The 26,206-nt window shown below is 34.5% G+C and overlaps 1 protein-coding gene across 2 annotated transcripts; it reads right to left on the reverse strand.

Moving 5' to 3' along the window:
* Nucleotides 1–266: 266 nt before the first annotated feature.
* On the reverse strand, nucleotides 267–26,120 carry LOC106718767 (zinc finger protein 271). 2 transcript variants are annotated; one of them, XM_045685408.1, is made up of 15 exons: nucleotides 25,888–26,120; nucleotides 25,573–25,747; nucleotides 25,014–25,052; nucleotides 9,969–10,061; nucleotides 9,630–9,764; nucleotides 8,942–9,354; nucleotides 7,690–7,906; nucleotides 6,995–7,125; nucleotides 6,003–6,077; nucleotides 5,109–5,247; nucleotides 4,289–4,398; nucleotides 3,562–3,700; nucleotides 2,824–2,955; nucleotides 1,123–1,323; nucleotides 267–982 (listed from the first exon to the last, which is right to left on the reverse strand). In XM_045685408.1, exons 1-15 carry the CDS (start codon nucleotides 25,959–25,961, stop codon nucleotides 827–829), a joined length of 2,229 nt encoding a protein of 742 aa, XP_045541364.1. In that variant the 5' UTR covers nucleotides 25,962–26,120; the 3' UTR covers nucleotides 267–826. The 2 variants fall into 2 exon arrangements, with proteins under 2 accessions (XP_045541364.1, XP_045541365.1); XM_045685409.1 differs by lacking the exons at nucleotides 9,630–9,764; nucleotides 9,969–10,061 and adding exons at nucleotides 23,848–23,982; nucleotides 24,186–24,278.
* Between the last annotated feature and the right edge of the window lie 86 nt (nucleotides 26,121–26,206).

The following is a 26,206-nucleotide window of genomic DNA, read 5'->3' on the forward strand; positions in this document are numbered from 1 at the left end:
AATAGGGTCAAGGATTTTTAAAGGATATTCACAAATAATTTAATGAAATATTAATTAATCATTTTAATTCAAGTTTTTTTTTATTTATTTATAAATTCTTAAATATAATAGAAATAAATAGTACACACAGACATAAAACACACTGAAATTTAAGAAAGCAGACGTTAAGATATAGTCATTCATAACTTACAAACAAATTGAAAGTTTCAATATTGGACCAAAAAAAACTTTATTCTCTTTACATATTTAAAAAACTCGGAATTATATATTTTTTCAATCAATCATTTTTAAAATACATTTAAGACAAAATACTTATATCTACTATATGTGAAGGGAGAGAGCTAATATAACAACTGTTATTGCCGGTGTTGCAAAGTTTCCTAGGACTAGGCCATAAAATACTAGGTCTGCGTTGTCGACTAGGACACTACCTTGTACTGGAATTGTTTCATATTTCAGTAGAGTTATATCATAAATAGGGCTGTATATTGTGTCATGGTTGTGACACAATGTGTTAGGGTACCATGTGCAACGTTAGAGTAGGCACGTGCCGCGTTGGTGTAGACACATGCCGCATTGGAGTAAACACGTGCCACGATGGAGAAGGCGCGTGCCGCATTGGAGTAGATACATGCCACGATGGAGAAGGCACGTGCCGCGTTGGAGTAGACACATGCCACGATGGAGAATGTACATGCCGCATTGGAGTAAACACATGCCACGATGGAGAAGGCGCGTGCTGCATTGGAGTAGACACATGACGCATTGGAGTAGAAACATGTATCATTGTAGGAGGCACATTGTACACTAGAGTTGGCAAGTGTTACTATGGCTGCGGCTTGGCCCAGTCGCGACGTGCACGCGCTCGTCTCGGCCAAGGCTTCTTGAGATGTACATGCTGTACATGTGCCCGCTGCTCGCCTGCTGTTGTGAAACATTTGCCGCAAGTCTCACAACGGTGAGGTTTCAAACCGGTGTGGATCTAATAAAGAACAAATTGTTAATAAATTAATAAGACAGGGGAGGGGACAGACAATAAGAGTAAATTTCAACACGTCTCCTCCCCTGTCATAGTCACTAACCACTGTTTACAGGAGTAAAAAAGACTTCAATTATACTTACAAACATATGTCTTCTTCTATTATTAAAGAAGGCAAACCGTTTCCCGCAGAGCGGACACTCGTATAAAGGTCGTTGCTCACTGTGCACACGCAGATGGAGAACAAGATTACTGCGCTGTGTGAAACTCTTATCACAGCTGGTGCATTTGAAGCGTTTGATGCCTGTATGTACCCACATATGGTCTTTCAGTAATGCCATACTCTGGGATTTAAAAAAAAACAAGTGATTTAGTAATACAACAATTAAAAAAAAAACTTGTGAGCCGTCATGGGACGCCTGGCAGATGTGAAACATCGTGTGTGTACAAGTAATATGCATAAAATATCTAATATTATAATTAAATAAATAATAATGATAATTATGATAATAATGTCAATAATGATAAAATAATGTTTAAATAATGATAAAATATTGTTTAAATAATGATAATAATAATAATGTATACCTCAGTATAGCTTGGCGACCCGTCGCCACGGCAAGCGTCGCCACGCCAACAATTCGGTTTACAAGTGATCCTATAGATGTTTCACATCAAAAACGCAACTGACTGTACTTTATGACACTCTTTGGAAGAATACCAATCGAATGACACCTCATTTGTCATAATTTGTTCAGTAGTTTATCTTATAGAAGGTAACAAAGATAATTTACATATATACAAATCTATTAACATAAATAAAATCTGATATTTTTTCTAATATTTTCAAATCTTTAAAGTGACTGACTTATTTTAAGCAGTTACTAAAGAAATTTTACTTGGGACTTTATCTTTTTATATCATAAAGTGATAAACGAACAAGCGGCCACTTGAATTCGCTGAAATAGCGAAGCAACCGCTGCCCATAGACATCTGCAATTGCAGATACGTTGCCTATCTTTAATAGACGGAGAAGAGGACGCACAGATAGAGAACAATTCCCCTTCCTGTGCATTCCCTCCTCCGTCAAATCCACTTCCCTTTCCTAAATGAGTCCTCCAGCACATACTCTTTCTGTACGTGGAATAAATACCACTTCACGTCTTTCTTCTGTGTGGTCGTGGTATTTCACTGCCTTCCGTATCAATGGGTTCTATGTATAAGGGACAAAGTAACAAATTTATGATTTCTACTTTTTTATATTAAAATCTACCTCTTAGTTTAGTTAACACGCACTGAACATAAATACACATTTACATGTGTAAATGTGTATTTTTTTGCTGAAGTAAAAGGACCTATGCGGTTTTTCCTATAAGTTTGTTAAGAGCGTCTCCTGTAAAGTTGTCAATTTGTACATTGACCCTTATTCTTAGGAGACATCGAGACGTCTAGAACTATTGTTAGATAAAGCACTGTAAGAAGTTTAACATTGGTAGACGTCAGCAACAACATCAGTTGGAGGAATTGTCCTCACTCAGTGAAATACCACGACCTTACAGAAAACTGGCGTCAAGTTGAAATAATTCTACCTACAGTCTGATCACTGTGTCACGGTGGACTCATTTTAGTCCTCTTTCCTTTTCTTATAAGGAAAGGATGGGAAGGGGAGGTGCATTTGATGGAGAAGGAGATGCATAAGAAGGTTTAAATATTCTCTTTTTGTGCGTCTCCTTCGTCGATTGAGGGTAGACAACGCATCTGTTATTGCGAATATCTATGGGCAGCAGTCGCTTCGCCATTTCGGCGAATTCATGTGACCGCTTGCCATCTTGAAGTATATTAACCTGGAATATTCTGCCGCATTGTTCACACATGGCGGGGGTCTTCATTGCGGGATATTTGGTACGATTCTTGTCAGGATGCTCGCGACGGAAGTGTTGAGCGTAAAGACGTAAATCGCGTAGTTGTATACCGCACTGGACACGTCATTTAATACATTTTACTTATATTATAAATGCGAATATTGAGCGTCGGTGGCTCAGGGGTTAAGCACTTGACTTGCAATCTGTAGGTCCTGGGTTCGAATCCCGCCATGTACCAATGTGTTTTTCGATTTTCGATTTACATATGTACATTTATCCGACGTTCTTACGGTGAAGGAAAACATCGTGATGTAAATATCTGAGAAGAAATTCAATGATATGTGTGAAGTCAACCCGCACTTGGCCAGCGTGGTTGACTATGGCCTCGTCACCCCTAACTTGGGGTAGGCTCCGAGCCCTTCGGTGGGGACGTATAGTGAGCTGATCATGATGATGATGATAAATGCGAATGTATGTATGGATGTATGTTAAAAGGTATCTCCAGAACAACTAAACAGATCTTGATGAAATTTATCACAGATGTAGAACACAGTCTGAAAGAACACATAGATTACAAAGTGGCGGAAAACTTTGTTCCAGGTAATCTCCGAAACCTGTTAACCAATTTTGACGAGACTTTGACTGGAAGATAGCTTATTTATGAGAGAATGACATAAGATATTTTTTTTAATTCTGCGAAGAAATACACTTTTGGTATACCTGTTCACAGGAGATGGGTCCATGCTGTGGGGCAATGTCAGCATCTCGTGCGTGTACGAGAGGCCGACGCTCTATACGCCTAACTGTACGTACACCCCCTTCACTGTTCATACTTTGAGAATCATTACGGATCCTGTTCCTACAATATCAACGACAAATGATAATTTAAACTATCATTGAGAGTGTTGTTACGCGTTGTTTTGAATTCATAAAGTAATCAAGAGTAGTTAGTACACTTATAACACTTAAACTACACTAAGGGTAGGGCGCGGTTTGTCGAGTGTCTTTGGGGATGGACAGAAATGGGCGTCTGCAAATTACTATGTCATGTAACCCCCCAAGATATGGTAAAAAATCTCAACCAGGACGTAATGCAAAGCCTGATTATCAACACATATTATATAAATTTTGTAATTATGTAAGTGTCAAGAGGGTCGGTGACTCAGGGGTTAAGGACTTGACTTGAACACGTCCTGGGTTCTAATCCCACCATGTAATGTGTTTTTAAATTTAAATATGTACATTTATCCGAAGTTTCTATGAAGGAAAACATTGTGATGCAAATATCTGAGAAGAAATTCAATGATATGTGTGAAGTCAACCCGCACTTGACTGTGGTTGACTATAACTTAGTCATCTCTAACTTAGTGTAGACTGTGAGACCTTCAGTGGGGATGTATAGTGTGCTGATGACGATAAAGTGTCAATTAAATAAATATTTTCTTACGGATCATCATCGCTGCTGTGTTTAGAAGACAACTTGAGATGTCTGCTGTGAGCCTCTTCTGATATAAATTTGATATCGCACAATTCACAATACGGACCGTCTAATGTTATCTGTAATTATCAATTTACATCTTACTAATATTATAAATGAGAATGTTTAGATGTATGTTTGTTACAAGATATCTCTAGAACAATTCAACAGATCTTGATGAAATTTATCACAGATAGCTTTTACCCGCGACTCCGTCCGCGCGTAATAAAACATAGAAAACGGGGTAAAAATTATCCTATGTCCGTCTCCTAGTTCTAAGCGTTCAACTGATTTTGAGTTATAAATAGTGTAACTAACACCACTTTCTTTTATATATATGTATATATATAGATATAAGATGTAGAACATAGTCTGGAAGAACACAGACTACTTAAAGTTTTTTTTAACTACAAACGGATGGAATCGCGAGCGATAGCTAGTCTATAATGCAATTGTGTAATTCTAATAAAAAAAACATTCCAAGTTTGTAGTAACAAGGTTACATTGTTGCATTTTGATGAAGTGTCAAATTTCACCTATTAAAATCTATATATATAGTCAGAAAGTGGTGTTAGTTACACTATTTATAACTCAAGAACGGCTGAATCGATTTGACTGAAAATTGGTGGGCAGGTAGCTTAGAATCAGGAAACGGACATAGGATAATTTTTACCCCGTTTTCTAATTTTTATTCCGCGCGGACGGAGTCGCGGGTAAAAGCTAGTAAGATATAATAGTAGGGTATATAATAAGGTAATAGGGTAATAGAGTAGTGATAAAATGCACTGACCGTTTTGTCGTGCACACGATGTTTCTTCTTCTTATGCACTTCTATACCTTTCTGACTAACAAATGTATAACCACAAAGTTCACAAACGAAATCCGATACATGTTTTATACGTATATGTCCCATGTATGTTGTCAATTTGCTGGAAACATTTTTTTATATCATAAGGTGGCAAACGAGCTACCTAGATTCACCACAATAGGGATGCGACCGTTACTCATAAACATCCGCTTAATGCAGGTGCGTTGCCTACCTTTAATTAACGGAGAAGGGGACGCACAGAAAGAGGATATTTCTCCTTCCTATGCGTCCCCTCCTCCGCCAAATCCACTTCCCCTTCCCATCCTTTCCTAATAAGAGAAGGGTGGGAAGGGAAAGAGGACTAAAATTAGACCTCCGGTACCACACTCATCAGACTGTACTTGGAATTACTTCCACTTGACGCCTGTCTTCTGTGTGGTCGTGGTATTACACTGAGCGAGGACAATTCGTTCACCCAACAAATATTATTGTTGCTGTTAAAATTAACATCCTGATAAACTCCAACTCGTAATTTCAAAACCTTACAGATGAAAGACGAAAAAAATCTAAGTTAATATTGAAGGCATGTTTTTTTAGTTTTTGTTTGTCACACTTAAACTCAAAAACTACTGGACTTATATTAAAAATTCTTTCACCATTAAAATGCTACATAATCCCTGAATAACATAGACTACATTTTTAGCAAGATAAATACCAAACATATAAAAAAAAAAACTAAATGCAAAGAAAATCAGAAGACATCGTATAAAGTATTGGTTACAAAAGACAGAACTCAGCTTCATAATACTATCTCTATCACTCAATATGACATATTCCTTTATGGGACAGAGACAACTACAAAATATATATACTTACTCAAATTCGCAGGGACAATGCGGGCACTGGTACTTTGTACCCGCGTGCCATTTCTCATGTTCTCTCGCAACACCTCTGTAAGAGATAACAAATATTACACCATAGACAAGGGATCCCCCAAACTATTTTAGACAAATGACCCCTTTACCAAAATAAACAGTCACCTCAGACTCCCCAAAGCCAAATTACCTACTTTTAAGATCCAATTATTATTATTATTTATTCTGACTTAAGTCAATAGAAGACAGAGTGAGAATTAGTAATACTTTAAGTTCTATATCGACCACTTTGGGAAACCCTGCCATAGACAAACTAGTATTTTTTTTTAAACGCAGCAAATGAACAAACTTTCACCTGGTTCGCCAAAATAGCGAAGCGACTGCGTTGCCTACTTTAATCGACAGAGTAAGAAACGCATAGAAAGTGGATATTTTTTAAAAAACGCGGCAAATGATCAAGCTTTCACCAGATTCGCCAAATTAGGGAAGCAACTGCGTTGCCTACTTTAATCAACAGAAAAAGGAATACATAGAAAGTCGATGTTTTTGTAAAAACGCGGCAAATGAACAAGCTTTCACTTGATTCGCCAAAATAGCGAATTGACTGCGTTGCCTACTTTAATCGACAGAGTAAGGAACGCACAGAAAATGGATATTTTTGTAAAAACGCGGCAAATGAACAAGGTTTCACCTGGTTCGCCAAAATAGCGAAGTGACTGCGTTGCCTACTTTAATCGTCAGAGAAAGGAACGCATAGAAAGTGGACATTTTTTTAAAAAACGCGGCAAATGAACAAGCTTTCACTTGATTCGCCAAAATAGCGAAGCGACTACTGTCCAAACTTCCACATCTGTAGATGCATTGCCTACCTTTAATCGACAGATTAAGGGATACAAAGAAAGTGTATATTTCCCTTTTCTGTGCATCCCCTCCTCTGTCAAATTCACCTCACCTTCCTATAAAAGAAAAATTAGTGGGAAGAGTTTATTTCACCTGTTCCTAGTAACGAAGGGACATCCTTTACAAGTGAACTGTTCCGTATGTTGAGCTGTCAAATGCTTTCGAAGCGCACGCGCAGATTTCAAACGCGTTTTGCAAATAAAACATTCATATGCACCACTTTGCTGAAAAAAATATTAATTAAAGTGCAAAATTATAGACTAGAATTGAATAATTAATTAAAAACGTCTAAACTGATGTATGATTGTTCGGTGTCGGCACCGACTAAATAAGTCGGGGGTCCATCTTTAGTGAGTGTTTATTTTGAGTTTGACCACCGACGGATCCGAAACTAATCGGTGCCGTCACCGAATTATATGTCAGTTAAACCGTTTTTAATTAATTTATTATAAATCTTACGAAATTTTAAACAATTTAATAGAATTAAATAGAAATGAAAAACTTTATATACATATACAGATTGTCAATATTTAAAAAAAATATATCCTATGTCACTCTCTCATACATAAGCTATCTTCCAGTCAAAGTCCCGTCAAAATCCGTCCACAAGTTTAGGAGATTATCCGGAACAAACTCTTCCGGACAGACATAAAGACAAAAATTCTCGAAAAATGTTTTTTTTTTCTTCAATTTAACAAACACTTCAATTTTATTAATTATATTCTTATTCCCTTTTCCATTTTTTTTTAAAAAAAAAAAAGTTTTTATTTCGTAATATAGTAAATTACCTCATTATGTCTTACTATATGTGCATCATATCTATCTTTTATAATGAAACCTCTATAACATATATCACATTTGTATGGAGCTGTCACATACGCAGTTGTATGTTGCCTTTTATTTATTTCTTCCATTTGTTCATCGTATGTTAAAGATTTTATTGTAAATAGAGATTCATCTAAACCATCGTTATGTTTACGTCGTTTCACATCTGATTTTTTATATCTGGAAATAATACAACTCTATAAGCGAGAAACTCTATTAGCGAGAAACTCTATGAACGAGAAACTCTATGAGCGAGAAACACTATGAGCGAGAAACTCTATGAGCGAGAAACTCTATGAGCGAGAAACTCTATGAGCGAGAAACTCTATGAGCGAGAAACTCTATGAGCGAGAAACTCTTATACCAAAGGTGGCAAACTGCCACCTAAATTGACCGAAATAGCAAATCGACAGTTAGCCAAATAGACATCCGCAAATGAAGATGTGTCTACCTTTAGTCAACGAAGAAGGGGACGCACAGAGAGGTATTTCCTCGTCATATGCGTCTCCTCTTCCGCCATATCCACTTCCCCTTCCCATCCTTTCTTAATAAGAAATGGATGAGAAGGAAATGAGGACTAAAATTAGACCACCGGCACCACACTCATCAGGCAAAACGAAAAATTCTTCAACTTGACGCCTGTCTTCTGTGTGGTCGTTGTATTTCACTGAGCGAGGCTCATTCATTCACTACCACTGTTAAATACGCTCTAACTCTATGAGCGAGAATTCGCGTTACCTTGGACTCTCTTTTATCAAAATTCCTTTTTATATCATTAATATTTCACTTATGTGATTGAAAAATGATGTATAATCAAACCTGGATAAGCGAGAGTCACTGTCTAGTCCCTATATACTATCTCCATAAGCGAGAAATTTAGCTAAGAGACCAAACTCTATCAGCGAGAAAAATATCTCGATCCCTTAATCTCTCACTTATCCAGGATGGATTAATGGATGGATAGCTACATGGATCTGGATGAAATTTGGTATAGATGTAGAACAAATAGACTACCAAAGATCCTGGAAATGTGTGCAGTTCCCGTGAGATGTTTGATTCACAATTTACTTGATAACTCCGGAACATTTCAACACATCTTATTAAAATTTAGCACAGATATAGAACATAGTCTTAAATAACACATGAGATACTTTTCAACCTTTTTTTTAAATCACTGCTTAAAGCAAAAAAGCTAACAAAACTATAAAAACTCACTTATCCATAGTCATCATTGGATTATCTTCAACTTTTTTAACTTTCGCTTGTTTCTTTTCAACTTTAACCTTTTTCTTCCTTTTCACCTTTGGTTTCTTTTTGTTCATTTCACTCAACTTCTTGTCATCCTCACTTTCGAAATTGTTATACTCATTTATATATATATTATTATCTTCTCTTTTAATTTCAAATTCCATTAACGGTGTCGCTTGTACTTTGACTTCAAAATCATCGATTGGGTCATCTCTGTCGTCATTAATGACGTCATCTATCACGTCAGAGATTTCAGTCTTCAGTACAACATCTTCGTTCATATGAAAATCGCAATCATCTGGTTCGTAGCATTTTTGTATTAGAGTCGAATTCAATCCGTATGCATTTCTGTTTATAGTTTTCAAGCTTTTTATCGACAACTGTATGAAAATAAATTATTTAATTTACTTATCTGTTTATGAAAAAAAAAACTAATTATATCTAGGCCAATTTCATCTTTTCACCAAAATTCAACAACATAATCTTTTAAGAAATAACATATTTAAAAAAAAAACAAATCTTCAAAAATTAGCTTTCATTAAGTCCTTTGCAATTAAAAAAAAATAAATAATTAAAAAATTACAAACTACTATCTACTATTTCCAAGCAGCGGACAGATATCTATAAATAACTACGTTAGGGAAATTTGACTCACATGTTTCTCAGTTTCCAACAAATCTGTCATTAGTCCCTGACTCATTATCGCTTTATTTCTAAAACGCTGACATGATATAAGTCTATGTGTGCATTCCCAACACAACTTCTGCGGCAAATCATCTTCTTCACTTATCTGAAATGTAACAAATCAAATGAAAAATTACTTCTTCTGAGTAAAATAATAAAAAAACAGGAATAAATATAATCTATGTTACTCAGTGATAATGTAGCTTTCTAATTGGAAAAGAATTTTTGAAATTGCACCTGTAGTTTTCGAGTTTACTTGTTACATACAAAAATACAACAATTTTGTAGATATATAAAATAAAAAACTCACCATCAATCCAGTAATTTGTTGGTAAGGGAGATCCAATTTATAATCTATTATATGATAAAGCTTTCTGTCCATAGCAAGACATATCCTACATACCTATAAAGAAAAATATAGTAAGTAATAGCTTTAACAAATAAAATAATAGTAACTAGAAGCTGTTGATACATATTTTAAATGTCTTGATCATCATCACACTTCCTAACTGAGGAGCTTAAAGCCAACTCTAAGTTAGAGGTGAATATGCTATAATCAAGCTTGCTGGCGCAGTGCAGGTTGACTTCACCTATATCTTTTCATTTCTTTGCAGATATGTGCAGGTTGCTAAATGATGTGGTTGATAAATGTACATACATAAATCGAAAAACACATCAAATCTAGGTCTTTTAGAATACAAGGCAAGTGCTTAACCCCTGTGCCACCTAATATCTTGGTTGGTTTAAAATAAAAAAAAACTAAATAAAAAACTAGGTAGCTTATGTGCTATTCTAGACTGTAATCTATCTCTGTTCCAAATTTCATTCAGATCTGTTTAGCAATTCAATTATCTATATATATAAAATTAAGTCGTGTTAGTTACACTATTTATAACTCAAGATCAGTCGAACTGATTTAGCTGAAAATTGATGGGGAGGTAGCTTAGAACTAGGAGACGGACATAGGAACTTTTTTATCTCGTGTGCATTTTTTTTATTCCGCGCGGACGGAGTCGCGGGTAAAAGCTAGTTTATAAAAAAAACAACCATCTATCACCTTCATATTATTTAATTTAATATGAGATGTAGATCACTGTCTGGCAGAACACATAGGCCACTTAAGTTTTTTTTTAAATTTCGCACAGATTATAGTCGAGGATGACAACTAGTTTATAATATTAGTGAGATTACGTCAACTCATACCTTCAGAACTGCTGATGAATTTAAGTCTTCAATAGAGTCCTGAAATAAATAAATATTTACATACATAGATATCATTGTCGGCTTGTATATACCTCAACCGAAGGCTCATAGCCTTCTGAAGCTAGGGGTGTCTAAACCATGGTTTCCCAAAGGGGTCAATATCGAACTTAAAGCATTGCTAATTCTCACTCTATCTTCTATTGACCTAAGTCAGAATGAATAATACTGATAATTGATCTTAAGGTAATTTGACCATGGGGGGGGGTTTCTAAGCTATCAGTTCATTTTGGAAAAGGGGGTCACTTGTCCAAAATAGTTTGGGGATCCCTTGTCTAGACTAGAGAGCACATTGGCCTGAAGGTTGGTATTTAAATGCATAAGAAATATAACATTAAATTGTATAGAAACGGCTAAAACACTCACGTATATATATTTGGTGTCGTCACCGACTCAGTGAGCGAGGGGCCGCGTCCGCGAAATAATACCAGTCCCACTCACCCTGATGAAGGGCCCCTGAAGGGCTCGAAATTAGTCGGTGCCGACACAGGATATATATATGTGAGTGTTTTAGCCGTTTCTATATAATTTAATGATAATGTCTCACGAAAGTTTGAATAAATATAACATTTTAAAAATGCTTTCTCACTTGCTCTACAAAATGTTACATTTTTATAAAGACAACTCTATTATTTCATTTGAAAACTAAAAAAACAACTGGCTGTAACCTATAAGACTAGATAGAATATAAATTAAAGGACATCTTATTGTCAAAATCACATTAGAACTTTCAAACACACATACATAAGTCAGAAAAACATTCCCTTTCTGAGTCAATAAGTTAAAGATTGCAAAATTAATTTTATTTTACTTGTATGACGATTGGAACTGCTCCAGTCTTGATTTTCCTCAATCCACATTTAGTTTCATAAAAATCTTCAGACCGGAAATGTTCAGAGCATACAGTACTACGATCTTTTGGCTCCCAATCCATTATACTGAGTGCTTCTATCCATTTGGTGCGCAAGCTTGGTTCCCTCGGAAACCTGGCACAAGCAATCAATGGTACTCATAGTTAAATTATTACGAAAATACAAATACATACAAATTTTTCCCAAAATTACAATTTTGAATCAAATGAAGTTAGAATTTTGTACTCCTCTTAAAGGAATTTGAGTGAATGGAGGAACATAAAAGGTACAATTACAGTTAATATGAAGAAGTGCATGAACAAAAAAAAATTGATTGTGTATTGTGTTTGAATTTCGACCAATAATTGTTGATTAGCTATTTTATATGATGGTGTAACTAAATTAACATTTGTTTTATTTTATTTATTTATTTTATTTAAACTTTGTACATACACATGAAGTATTGTACTGGAAAGCTTAACTCTAAAAGAGTTCTCTTACAGCTTACCATTATATAGAGAGAGGTTGTTTAATGGGTAATTTATTTGTTTTGTTTTTCGAATATAGTTAATAAACTTAAATATATAACTCTATCAAAAATACCAATGCTCAAAATTTGTATGTACTACGTTGATAATATACATAAAAAAAGTTACATGTCTAGGTTATGGAATAAAATATTAACAAAACTTACATGTGAAATGTAATGCCATCACTTTTAGTTGTTCGTTTCGTATCATTTGTACAATTTTGCACACTACAACGCATTTTCATTTATGTTTTCATACATAATACAAAAATTATTAAATTAAACTTTTCGGTATTTACAATGTTATTAGACGTACACAGACATATTTATATCGATAATTGTTCAATTTCATCTCTTTTAGGAAACTGCGATTAAGATTTTTTATTGGTCATTTATATGAAGATAGATTTATTATACTTTTGTATAATTATTTTGTTGTGAATATATTTTTATTCAAAATTGAAAATGGCTTTGTATTTACACCATAAAGCTGACTACTGACAGAAAATTATGATTTTGACCAAAGAGCAGTGTTGCCAGTGAATTTTTTTACCCGGCTGTGTGGTTTGTGTAAAATTAGATCACCGGTGGGCCGTACACCACTTAAAAGGGGAAAAAATTTCAATATTGGCCAAATGGCGCTGTTTTGATGTTTTTAACATGATTCAAATGTTTGCAAATAATTGACCTTCTGTATTTTATAAAAATTACAACTTTTTAAGCATTAACATTTTAGGTAAAGGTATAAATAACTGTTAATCTAATTATTTTTCATTTAAAGGCTATTTTCGGAATTGTATTCAATGTCTTAACACTTTAAAGGTGAAGTTCTAAAAAACTTTTAATTTCTGTAGATTTTCGAATAGCCGCAGAAGTAGGCGGCAGATTTTTTACTTTTTTGGTCTGAAAGCCAGCCAAAAAGTGTGCTCTAGTAAACTTGACAAGCTTAAGCATTGGCTTCATAAAAAGTGATGTACAGAAACCTATAGACATTGTAAAAATATTTACACATTTTTTCTCAAACATAATTATTGTAATTAAAGAAATATTAATGTAAACTATAGAAAAAACTGATAATTTACAATCAAACTTCAATAAGATTAATATTGACCACGGTTTTTCCTCGTATATTTCTAAATTATGTTATCGTTTATAGTGTATGGCGCAAATTACAAGCGAATTTATTTTAAGAGTTAACAGTTTCTTTATTTCAAATATATTTAATCCATACACTGGTAACATTTTGTTAGCAAAAATAAACAAGCTTGGGTTGAGCTTGAGTATGCTGTCGTTGTTATTCTTCTGCAATATTTACAGGGAATGAAATACTTAAAGCCAATTTATTGCAGTGTCACGTGAAAGTGGGCAAGCGCTTTAAATTCGTTGAAGTGAGCGACTAATTTATATCTTTATAGGTGCTGTAATTTTTTACTTGCGATACCCTTTCAAAAAAGATTAGAACTGTTTAAAACTAGAGAATTATATCTGCATTGATTAAGGCGAGGAAAATAAAACAAAATTGAACGAAAAAAATGTTGTTTATTTGTAAATTAAATTCAAATTGCCCTTGTGTAACAATCGTATTTTTGACATTTTCAATACGTATTTCAAGGGCTGCCCCTGGATAAGGCATTGTTATAGGGTTGCCACAGCAAGGTAGGCCTGCCCCTTGTACTAGTTCTGCCCCTTTTGGGCTAAAGCGGCCCCCTGTTGTACTAGGGCTGCCCCCTGTTGTACTAGTGCTGCCCCCTGTTGTACTAGTTCTGCCCCTGTTGTACTAGTTCTGCCCCCTGTTGTACTAGTTCTGTCCCCTGTTGTACTAGTTTTGTCCTCTAATGTACTAGTTCTGTCCCCTGTTGTACTAGTGCTGCTCCCTGTTGTACTAGTTCTGCCCCTTAATGTACTAGTACTGCCCCCTGTTGTACTAGTTCTGTCCCCTGTTGTATTAGGGCTGCCGCTGTTGTACTAGTTCTGCACCCTGTTGTACTAGGGCTGTCCCCTATTGTACTAGGGCTGTCCCCTGTTGTACTAGGGCTGCCCCTGTTGTACTAGGGCTGCTCCTTGTTGTACTAGGGCTGCCCTATATCTTACTAGGAATGCATCTTGTCGTGTTAGGGCTGCCCCTTGTCGTACTAGGCCTGTCTCTTATAGTGCTCGGCTCTATTGCGATGTGTGCGATGTACGCGTCTCGGCCATGGCTTCTTGAGATGTACATGGTCATAGTGCAAACGTTTCTCAGCATTTGACTTAAAGGTTTTTTCGCACACATCGCATTTGAATGGTTTCAAACCGCTGTGGATCTGGTATTGAAAAGTAAACGGTATTTTTTGCTAGTTTGTTCAAAAAACACAAGTGTTTGAGACAGAACAATACTGTGTTTTTTAATTGTTCGTACTGAAACATCTTCTGCTCTGTATAATATAGTAATATTTACTTATCTAGCCATTTTAATAGGTCACATTTTACATCTATCAGTTTTAGCTTCATAGCGAGATGATCCGATTAAAAACATCGATTAAAGCGAATGAATCGATACGCACTTCAAGCATATATGAATCGATATTAGCTGTTTTGAAATATCTATGTTTTTCGATCGATTTCTATTGTAAAATTTTTAGTGTTTTAAACGAAAAAGAATTCACTGACGTAATATTGTAACGACGTTCAATTGACATTTGAATTTGGTAAAAATAAATATTATAAACGCCGTTACAAAGACACCTTGTTCAATTTTAATGATATGTCAAATGTGACATATTAAAATGGCCCTGACATAGTTTAGGGTATGTTCCGATATGCACTGCGAGCACTGCACAGTGCTATCACTGTAGAAAAATTCGTTCCGTTATGGACTGCCAGTATACTGCCGCAGTACCCTAGGGAAATATATGACGTCATAAATCGCCGCCATATTCTACTGTGAGCACTGGCGTTTTCGAGGTAAGGTACTCGCAGTACTTTGATCACGTGATCAGTCAAAACCACTCGAGTGCCTAACGTCTTATAAACAAAGCTACAGTTTAATCAGAAAATTTTAAAGTTCTGTAATTAGTTTGGATTAATAAATAAAACAATAAAACAATGGAAGAATTGCAAAAATTAACCTTATTAGACTGTGTTGAAAATTCAATTTACAATTAATATTATTTAAAATATTTTTAATTTGACAGTACTCCAAAACAGTTTTTTTTAATGTACTAGAAAACTTGAATACACTCATTTGAATGTCGCGTCAAAAAATGCGGCTGACAGTATACGGGATTTCGTTCCGTTTTAAATCGTAACCAGTACAACTGGCTATAAAGGAACGGCTTCACAGTATACTGAATTGACGTCACACTCTACAGTGGTCGCAGTGCATTTCGGAACATACCCTGTAATGGCTCTGCTATAATATATTTTGTATTCAAATTGGCGAGGAAGGAGAAATATCTTGATTCGATGTGTCCTGTCCCCTGTCTTTTAAAGGTAGGAAACACATGTGTACTCTATTAACTTACTATGTTTTCATTTAATACTCACAATCATATGCCGTTTGCGATTTGCTGCGAAAAGGAAACCTTTCCCGCATATCTCACAATCGTAGACCGGTCTTTCCTCGCTATGAACCATTTGGTGATTCACTAAGTTACAATGCATAGAGAAACTTTTATCGCAGAGCGAACATTTAAAACGTTTTTCACCTGTATGTACCCACATGTGATCTAACAATAATGCTTTAGCCTGAAAATGCAGACGTATTTTATATCAAAATTCATAATTCCAGGATGTTGTGATGTTAAAGCTAGTCAATAGATGGAGTTACTTGTTTTATTAAATCACGCTAACATTACGTTCGAAAATGACGAAGACAGGCGTGAAGTGGAAGCAATTTCACGTTTTGGTCTAATGAGTGCGGTGCCTGAGGCCTACTTTTAGTCCACATTCCCTTCCTATCCCTTTGTAATAAGGAAATGATAAGGAAGGGAATTAGATTTGACGGAAGAGGGGACGCATAGGAAGAGGATATATTCTCTTTCTGTTCATCTCCTCCTATATCGATTAAAGATAGGCAACACATCTGCAATTGAGGATTTAAGCAATTTTAGGTGACCGCTTGCTCGTTTACCACCTTATGATATAAAAAAAAAATGTTGTGAAATTTTAAATACAGTAAAAAGTATTTGTGGGTCGGAACTTTAGGCAATCTCTTAAAAAAAAACTATCCTTACATGAAATATCTTCCCGCACTGGTCACACATAACGGATCCCTTTACATTAGGGTATTTAGTGCGGTGTTTGTCTGGATGTTCTCTCTTAAAGTGGTGCACATACTTCCTCATACCTCGTAATTGTACACCACACTGGACAAACATATAAACTATTTATCCTGTCTGTCGCTCGAGCCTATGTGTTCTTCCACACTATATTCTATATCTATGCCAAATTTCATCAAGACCAATTCAGACGTTCTGGAGATACTTTCCAACAAACATCCATACATACAAACATCTTACTAATTTTATAAATGCAAAAGTTTGAATGGATGTATGTATGAAGATATCTCCAGATATGACTATATATGACTCAATGGATCTTGATGAAATTTGTCACAGATGTAGAACATAGTCTTGAAGAAAACATTTTTTATTTTTTTTTTATTTATTTAAAAACATAGACTGGTTAAGTTTTTTTAAGTCCGCGTGTAGTCTCGGGCGATAGCTAGTTTATAACATTAGTAAGATTACTGCACAAACTCAGAGTTGCGGTAATTTATTAAGTCAAACCCTTAGTAGACTTCTCTAAATGCACACACTAGTAAAGGGTAGGGTAAATAAAAGTATTGCTATATGCAAAATTTCAATTATGGTTGTATAATGGTAGGGTCTGTGCGGAAAGAGAATTGGATTCAGATTTGAGGGCGCAGTAATGCTTTGTTGTTGATCTGTGTAAGATTTTACACCTTTTAGACATTATTAAATACAAAAAAACTGCAAGAAATCACAACAATAAACAAATCTGAATCAATACAAAACTTTGACGTTTGACAGATGGCTGAGTTGGATTGCCACATTAAAAAATCTTAATCGCCAATTCCATTCTATTTCCGCACAAACTCTATTAATAAAGACGTATTTTTGATGTAGTGTTACAATATTAAAGGTGATTTATCCTAAGTCAGGCTACAGTCAAATATAGTCACCTGTTCACAGTCAACAAGCTTGGGCTCCGGTCTATTGCCGTCCTTGGCAATGGTCCGCCCTTTTCCCCTCCCTATCTCTATCACATGCTCCACATCTATGTAGTCGTTACGGATTCTATTCCTAGTAAAAAATATAATAACTACAGTAATACGCCCGTAACCTAAAGTTTTATATTCCAACAATTAAATTGAAAAAAACTACAAATTTTATAAAAGACGGCCGTTGAATTTTTTTTTGTTATTTTATAAAAAAATTCGAGATAAAATAAAGTGTAAATGGACTGGCTATAAGACGTAGTATTTTGTGCCTATTTGATTTTTGGTAGCTGTTTGTAGAGATGGTTTGCGATGGATGGTCACGAAACATTAAGAGAAGCAAAAACTACCACAACCACACATAAGACATAGGTTAAGTGGAAGCAATTCCATGTTTCGTCTGATGCACTCATCAGACGAAACATGGAATTGCTTCCACTTAAGTTAGTCCTCCAGTATCTCACTAGATACTGGAGGACTAACTTTAGCCCTCTTTCCCTTCTTACCCTTTTCTTGGTAGAGGGGGAAAGTGAATTTGGCGGAAGGTATAAATAGAAAGGGGAAATATCTTCTTTCTGTCCTACACTTCAGAGAATGCAGGCTATTTGCTCGTTTGTCATCTTATGATATAAATAAAGCTGTCACTTCAAAGCAATCGCCTATCTTATAAAGATAAGTGGATATAAACTTACGGATCATCATCTGTACTATGTTTAGAAGACACTTTGAGATGTGTATTATAAGCCATTTCTGATGCAAACCTAACTTCGCACACTTCACAATATGGACCATCTAAAGTTATCTGAAATTATTACTTCATTAGGGATTTCCATTGTTGAAAAACTTTAAAAAAAATATCACCCATCTCATTTAAAAAAAAAATGGATTTAATAAAGTTTTTCTAAAATGGAAGTAGAAAAAAATGATTTTTCAAGTTTTTTTTTTTTTGATGTGAAACATCTATAGGATCACTTGTAAACCGAATTGTTGGCATGGCGACGCTTGCCATGGCGACCGGTCGCCACGCTATACTAAGGTATATATATATATATATATACTTGTACACACACGATGTTTCACATCTGCCGGGCGTCCCATGACGGCTCACATTTTTTAATTTAATATTTTATAATTATAACTAGCTTTCAGAGCAGCATAAAAAATGTCTTTAACATGCCCTCATACATCAGCTACCTTCCAGTCAAAGTCCTGTCAAAATATGTCCAACCATTCCAGAGATTTGGAACAAACACGGACATGCGTACAAACATACACAAATGTGTTCATATGTTTGTCTTTCTCTATATTACATACAGACTAGTGATGCAACGGATGTCTGTTTCCGTTTCCGCAAGTGCGGAAGTTCCGCGTGCTTTTCAACATCCGTTTCTGCTTCTGTTTCCGCATCTTTTATAACGGAGATAAAACGGAACTTTACGACGGCTGAGAGATCCAAATGCGCAGCGAGAGACGCGCAGTCCGCCTTTCGGCACTTGTCGCATTTGTTTGTTTACTTACTTTTTATTGAATTTAAGCGCGTAATATTTTCTGCTGCTGTTTGTAACAATCAGTTTCTCTTGCTGGAGTAAACTGTCTAGTTGTTGTCCATATAAAATTTGACAACTGGCAAAATGTGACTATTTCATACTTACGAGTTATTAAATGTACTTTTGAATAAGTGAAACAAATAAGAAACGCGTTTTTTAACTTATTGCAGCGCAGTAAAAATACATATATTGAAGGCTAAAGTACACCGATTTCCAATGCCTTAATAAATTAAAAACGAATACAAACTGTTTTGTACCGAAAAAAAATATTTTTGTAAATATCTTTTTTATTATTATTTACACTTCTGTTTCCGCATCCGTTTCCGTTTCTGCTAAAATTTATTTTTGACATCTGTTTCCGTTTCTGGTTCCGGTAAGACACTTCCGTTGCATCACTAATACAGACATACAAATGTCATTAAAATGTATAAATAAAGTGACAAAATAAGCTAATACGTGAGAAAAATTGTCTTATTAGAAAAAAAAAACTTGTGAGCCGTCATGGGACGCCTGGCAGATGTGAAACATCGTGTGTGTACAAGTAATATGCATAAAATATTAAATAAATAAATGAATGAATGAATGAATGAGTGAATGAATTAATGAGTGAATGAATGAATTAATGAAGGAAGGAAGGAATGGATGAATGAATGAATGAAGGAATGAATGAATGAATGAAGGAAGGAATGGATGAATGAATGAATGAATGAAGGAATGAATGGCAAGCGTCGTCATGCCAACAATTCGGTTTACAAGTGATGTTATAGATGTTTCACATCAAAAATACAGTTTTTTTTTAGTTTAGATTTAAAGTTAATAGAACTCTAGATAAATAACTAGAAGAGAATGAGGTTAAAATGAAATCACTGACCGGACTACCGCGTTTCAACTTATGTTTCCTTTTCTTATGTCCGTAAACACCCTTCTTACTAAGGAATGTGTAACCGCAAAGTTCGCACGCAAAGTCCGAAACATGCTTGAGTCTGAGATGACCCAAGTAAGAACTCCTCTTTCTGAATATAATAATAAACTAATTAAGTATTGCTAAAGGACACTTATAGTGTGAACACCGACTAAATAAGGGCCCTTCAGGAGGGCCCTCTGTCCCAAATAGTTGTAAGTTACTAAGAGTCACACACTAACCAGCAATGCAAATCACGCGTCTGAATACAGTCAAATAAACACTTGCTTTGAAGGACCTTGAGGGCCCCAAACTAGTCGGGTTCCGTCACATTATTATTAAACATGTACATAATTATTTAATACTTTTAAATAGACAAAGTTTATTGAGTGCATTAGAGACAATGCTCTAGAATAAGTGTGAAAAAGGAGAAATGGATTTGATGAAGAAGGGGAAGCATTGGAAGAGGATATTTCCCCTTCCAATGCTATGTGTCCCTTTCGGGCAGCGATCTTTTCGCCATTTCAACGTATTCAAGTGACCTCGTACTCTTTTTTCACCTTACAATATAAAAAAAAAACAAATATACTATTATAGACTTAATAAATTAATTAAGGTCTTAACTGACGTATAAATCAGTGACGGCACCGACTAGTTTAGGACCCGTCGGGGTTCCAACTCTAAACACTCGCCCTAAAGATGGATCCCTCAGGGGCTTCAACTAGTCGGTGCCGTCACCGAATTATAAGTCAGTTAAGACCTTAATTAATTTATTTATAAATCTTACTAAAGTTTAAATAATTTTACTATATACTTACTCAAATTCGGAAGGACAATGGGGGCATTTAAATGTGGTGCCATCATGCCATTCTAAATGCCTCACTGCCACACCTCTGTAAGAGAAAAATATATTAAAATAGAAACAAACAGGGTATTGACTTTAAGAAATATCTTTTCTGGTCACTGCACAAAATATAATGTCTTCCACCGGAGGTCCAAGAACACCGAGGAGGTTTTCCTGGTTGAAGGTAAGGTTTTTAGAAGTTAAAACCTGACATAGTTTTACTTTCAGGAGCAGGGTATCTTTGTTACAGACAAAAGGGATACTGGAGAAGGGCACTGCGCAGTTGTACTAAGTTCTGTTTGTCTCACCTGTGCTTAGTTACAAAATCACATCGATTGCAGGCCATTTTCTCCGTATGTAGACTGCCGATGTGTATTTTTTGCGCTCTCTTTGTCATCATCCGAGTCTTACAAATAGGACATTCATAATCACCACTTTCCTACAAAATTATGTTCAACATAACTAATTTCAAACTTTGTAACAGCATTTCCTATTTCTAAATTCCATTAAATTCATTACAAACTAGCTTTTACCCGCGACTCCGTCCGCGCGGAATAAAAAAAATGCACACAAGATAAAAAAGTTCCTATGTCCGTCTCCTAGTTCTAAGCTACCTCCCCATCAATTTTCAGCTAAATCAGTTCGAACGATCTTGAGTTATAAATAGTGTAACTAACACCACTTTCTTTTATATATATTGATGTGTCAAAATGTCAAAATTCAAATGACAACGAAAGACTCCGTCATTGGCTGAAAATTACCGTTACCATGGCAACCATAGTTATTTGCTATTGGCTTGCATTTTGTTTAATGGCGTAGGAATATAAAAACAAGTAAACACACATTTCTTCATAACACATTATCATAACAATCACAATATATTTTTGAATTATTCTTTTTATAATAAAAAGCTCTATATTTAAGACAAGCTTTAGACGATATATTTTCACGCCATTAAACTTAGAGGGTGAGTAAATTGATAAAAATTGTCATGGGAGAAAGAGGGAAAAATACAAGCCAATAGCAGCAAAGTTGGTTACCATGGTAACGGTTATCAACCAATGACAAAGGCCATCATTTGAGCATATGAATTTTGACATTTGCAATTGAAAGTTTTACTCAATTTATATACTAAAAAAGTTATTCTGTGTAACAAAAATTAATGACTTTTTATATAGATGAAATCACACGGGAACAGCCAGTAATCAAATATTATAAATGCAAAAGTTTAGATGTATGGATGGATGAATGTTTGTTTGAAGCTATCTCTAGAACAGTTCAACAGATCTTGATGAAATTTGTCACAAATGTAGAACATAGTCTGGAAGAATACACATGATATTAATTAAGTTTTTTTTTTAATTTCCGACGGTTAGAATTAGTTAATATATAAGATATATACCTTACTATGTTTCACTTTATGTACATCATATCTGTATTTACATTTAAATCCAATGTAACATATATCACATTTGTATGGAGCATTTTTGTATGAATCTGTATCTTTTCGTTTCGTGATCTCTTCTATTTGTTCATCAAAAGTTAACTTTGTTACAGTAAAAAGGGAGTCAATCAAATCATATTTTGGACCTTTTCTTCTATTGGTGTTTTTATTTCTGAAAAATACAAAAAAATCATCATCAGCTCACTATACGTCCCCACTGAGGGTCTTAAAGTCTACCTTAAGTTAGAGATGACTAGGTCATAGTCAACCACAGTCAAGTGCGGGTTGACTTCACACATATCATTGAATTTCTTCTCAGATATTTGCATCACGATGTCTTCCTTCATCTTAAGAATGTCAGATAAATGTACATATGTAAATAGAGAGTCGAAAAACACATTGGTACATGGCAGGATTCGAACCCAGGACCTGCAGATTGCAAGTCAAGTGCTTAACCCCTGAGCCACCGACGTTCTGTATGTTGATGAAAAAAAAAATGTTTTTGAAAATTTTCTTAACCAAATTTAAAAAAAAAAAATTTTTTTAGTCACATTCGATGTCATTGTATGTTTTATAATATCTGTTAAAATGACATATCGTAAGACATAATGTTGGATGTATAGATGGATATTCGTAAGAATATATACAGAACAGCTAAATGGATCTTGATGAAATTTGACATAGATGTAGAGTGTGGAAAAATACATATTTAACATTTTTGTTAATTCCACGCAGATGTATGGATGGATATTAGTTATTAAGTATTTCCAAAACCATTTTATGTATCTCTATTAAAGTCTGGAAGAACAGTTTAACTAGTTATTAAGTTTTTTTTTTAATTTCTCTCAAACAAAGTCACGGGCAATAGTATAAATAACTTACTCATTATTTTTTCCAATTTTCACTTGTTTCCCTTTCTTTATCAATTTCGTCTCTATTTTCTTAGTTTTTTCCATTTTAAAAAATTCATCATCATCACTTTCAGAAGAACTATTATATTCTTCAAGAAAAGCATCTTCATCAATTTTCACTTCAGGTTCCATTATTGATAAATTCACTTTGTATACTTTATCTTCCGATGTTGGTACAGCTTCTTTAATGTTTTTAGAATCACTCTTAATAACGTCTAATTTAACACCATCTATGCCACTATGACCTTTTTTTATATCACCAGAATTAATATTATTAACTGGCACTTTATTATTTTGATCCAAATTAGCTTTATCTTGCTTATTTATATTAAATACTTCTTCTTTATTCTCAAAATTGCTTTCATTTAAAAATATACTATTATCTTCTAGATTTATTTCATCTTTTGTTACAACCTGATTAAAACCTACGTCATCGATTACGTCATTTATGTAATGAGGCTCTATAATCACTTCTTCTTTCACATGTATATCACAGTAATCAGGATCTAAGCAAGATTTCTTTATCAGAGTTGAACTGAGACCGTCTTCCTTTTGAATCAATGATTTTATACATCTCACAGTTAACTAAAGGTGAAAAAAATTAATAAATGACTGTACATATTAAATGTCGCTGAGATTAATACATATGACTGAAGACACCATAGAAAATTAAATACAACTCACATGTTTCTCAGTTTCCAACACATCTGTCATCAGTGCCTGACTCATTATAGCCTTATTTCTAAATCGTTGACATGATATAAGTCTATGTGTACATTCCCAACACAACTTCTGCGGCAAATCATCTTCTTCACTTATCTGAAATGTAACAAATCAAATGAAAATTACTTCTTCTCAGTAAAATAATAAAAAACAGTAATAAATATAATCTATGTTACTTAGTGATGATGTAGCTTTCTAATTAGAAAAGAATTTTTGAAATTGCACCTGTAGTTTTTGAGTTTACTTGTTACATACAAAAATACAACATATTTTGTAGATATATAAAATAAAAAACTCACCATCAATCCAGTAATTTGTTGGTAAGGGAGATCCAATTTATAGTCTATTATATGATAAAGCTTTCTGTCCATAGCCAGACATATCCTACATACCTATAAATATACAGTAAAAGAATTCAATGTTACTTTTGCATAATACCATCCATTCACATTATATATTTCAGTATAGAAAATTAGCACACAAAATTAAATAAATAACACAATTTTATAATCAAAAAACTGACTACAGTCAGTTGGTACAACTAATGTTATCAATATTATTAACTAGCTTTTACTTTATTTTATTAATAAAAATGCACACAAGATAAAAAAGTTCTTATGTATGTCTCCTAGTTCTGAGCTACCTCCCCACCACTCATTTTCAGCTAAATCAGTTCGACCGTTCTTGAGTTATAAATAGTGTAACTTACACGACTTTCTTTTATATATATAAATATAGCTGATATATAGCAGCTGATTTAGATGTTTAGCTGGAGACGGACATAGGAACTTTTTTATCATGTGTGCATTTTTTTTTATTCCGCGCAGACGGAGTCACGGGTAAAAGCTAGTATATAGATAGATGTGAAAGTTTAGATGGATGTTTGTTTGCAGATCTCTCAGGAATACCTCAACAAATCTTGCTGAAATTTGTCACAATTGTAGAACATAGTCTGGAAGAACACATAGTCTACAAATTAGGTTTTTTTTTATATTTCGTGCAGATGGATGGGCGCCAACTAGTACTAACCAAGGTACAAACTTAATTATGCACAAAAAACATAACCCTTCCAAGTCAATCAAATGCAAAACATCAACAATATTTCCTATATCAAATAGTTTATATACCTTTAGAACTGCTGATGAATTTAAGTCTTCACTAGATTCCTGAAATAAATAAATAAAAATTAGAATATATTTAGAAAACAATATAAAACAGATAACTTAACAATATCTTTTCTAATGTCCTGCAAACTCATCACAGCTCACTATACATCCCTACTGAGGGGCTCGGAGCCTACCCCAAGTTAGGGGTGACTAGGCCACAGTCAACCACGGCCAATTGCAGGTTGACTTCACACATATCATTGAATTTCTTCTCAGATATGTGCAGGCAGCATCACTATGTTTTCCTTCACCGTAAGAACATCGGATAAATGTACATATGTAAATCGAGAATTGAAAAACACATTGGTACATGGAGGGATTCAAACCAAGGACCTGCAGATTACAAGTCAAGAGCTTAACCCCTGAGCCACCAATGCTCCCAATGTCATACAAACACCCAACTACAATATGATAATCTATCCAGTGGTTTACAAACACAGAGGAGACAAACACAAAAATTTTTCATTAATATTAATAAAAAAAAAAAACTACATGGAAATATTAAAAAGTTTGATATTACTTGTACAAGAACTGGAACTGCTCCATTCTTGATTTTCCTCAGACCAAATTTAGTTTTATAAAGGTCTTCAGTCCGAAAATGTTCAGAGCATACAGTACTGCGGCATTTCGGTTCCCAATCCATCTTACCAAGAGCTTCTAACCATTTGGTTCGCAAGCTTGGTTCCTTAGGAAACCTGGCACAAGACGAGATCTTATGTTTATTAAGTGTTTCAAAAGAATTGTACACCACTGTTAAAAATGTAAGGTTATTAAGTTGCGCTTATGAAAGCAACATAGATAATAATAATCTGGGTTAAAAGTTAACAAGACTTACATGTGAAATGTAATTCCATGACGTTTTGTTGTTCGTTTCGTATCATTCGTACAATTTTGTACACTACACCGCATTTTGTGCTTTTATTTTTTCATATCATATCACTAATGTTTTAATACATAAAACTCGAATTACATTACAATATTTCTATGTTTACAATGTTACAAGATAAACACGGACATAATTATATCGATTATTATGTAAAATTCGTCTCTTTTAGGAAGTAAAAATAAAGTATTTAATTGTAATTTATAATAAGATAGATAATCTGAATTTAGATGTATTATTTTGTTTTATTTGTACTTAAAACGATGGAAAA

This window comes from Papilio machaon, chromosome 29 (genome assembly GCF_912999745.1).
Source record: "Papilio machaon chromosome 29, ilPapMach1.1, whole genome shotgun sequence".
Lineage (NCBI taxonomy): Eukaryota > Metazoa > Arthropoda > Insecta > Lepidoptera > Papilionidae > Papilio > Papilio machaon.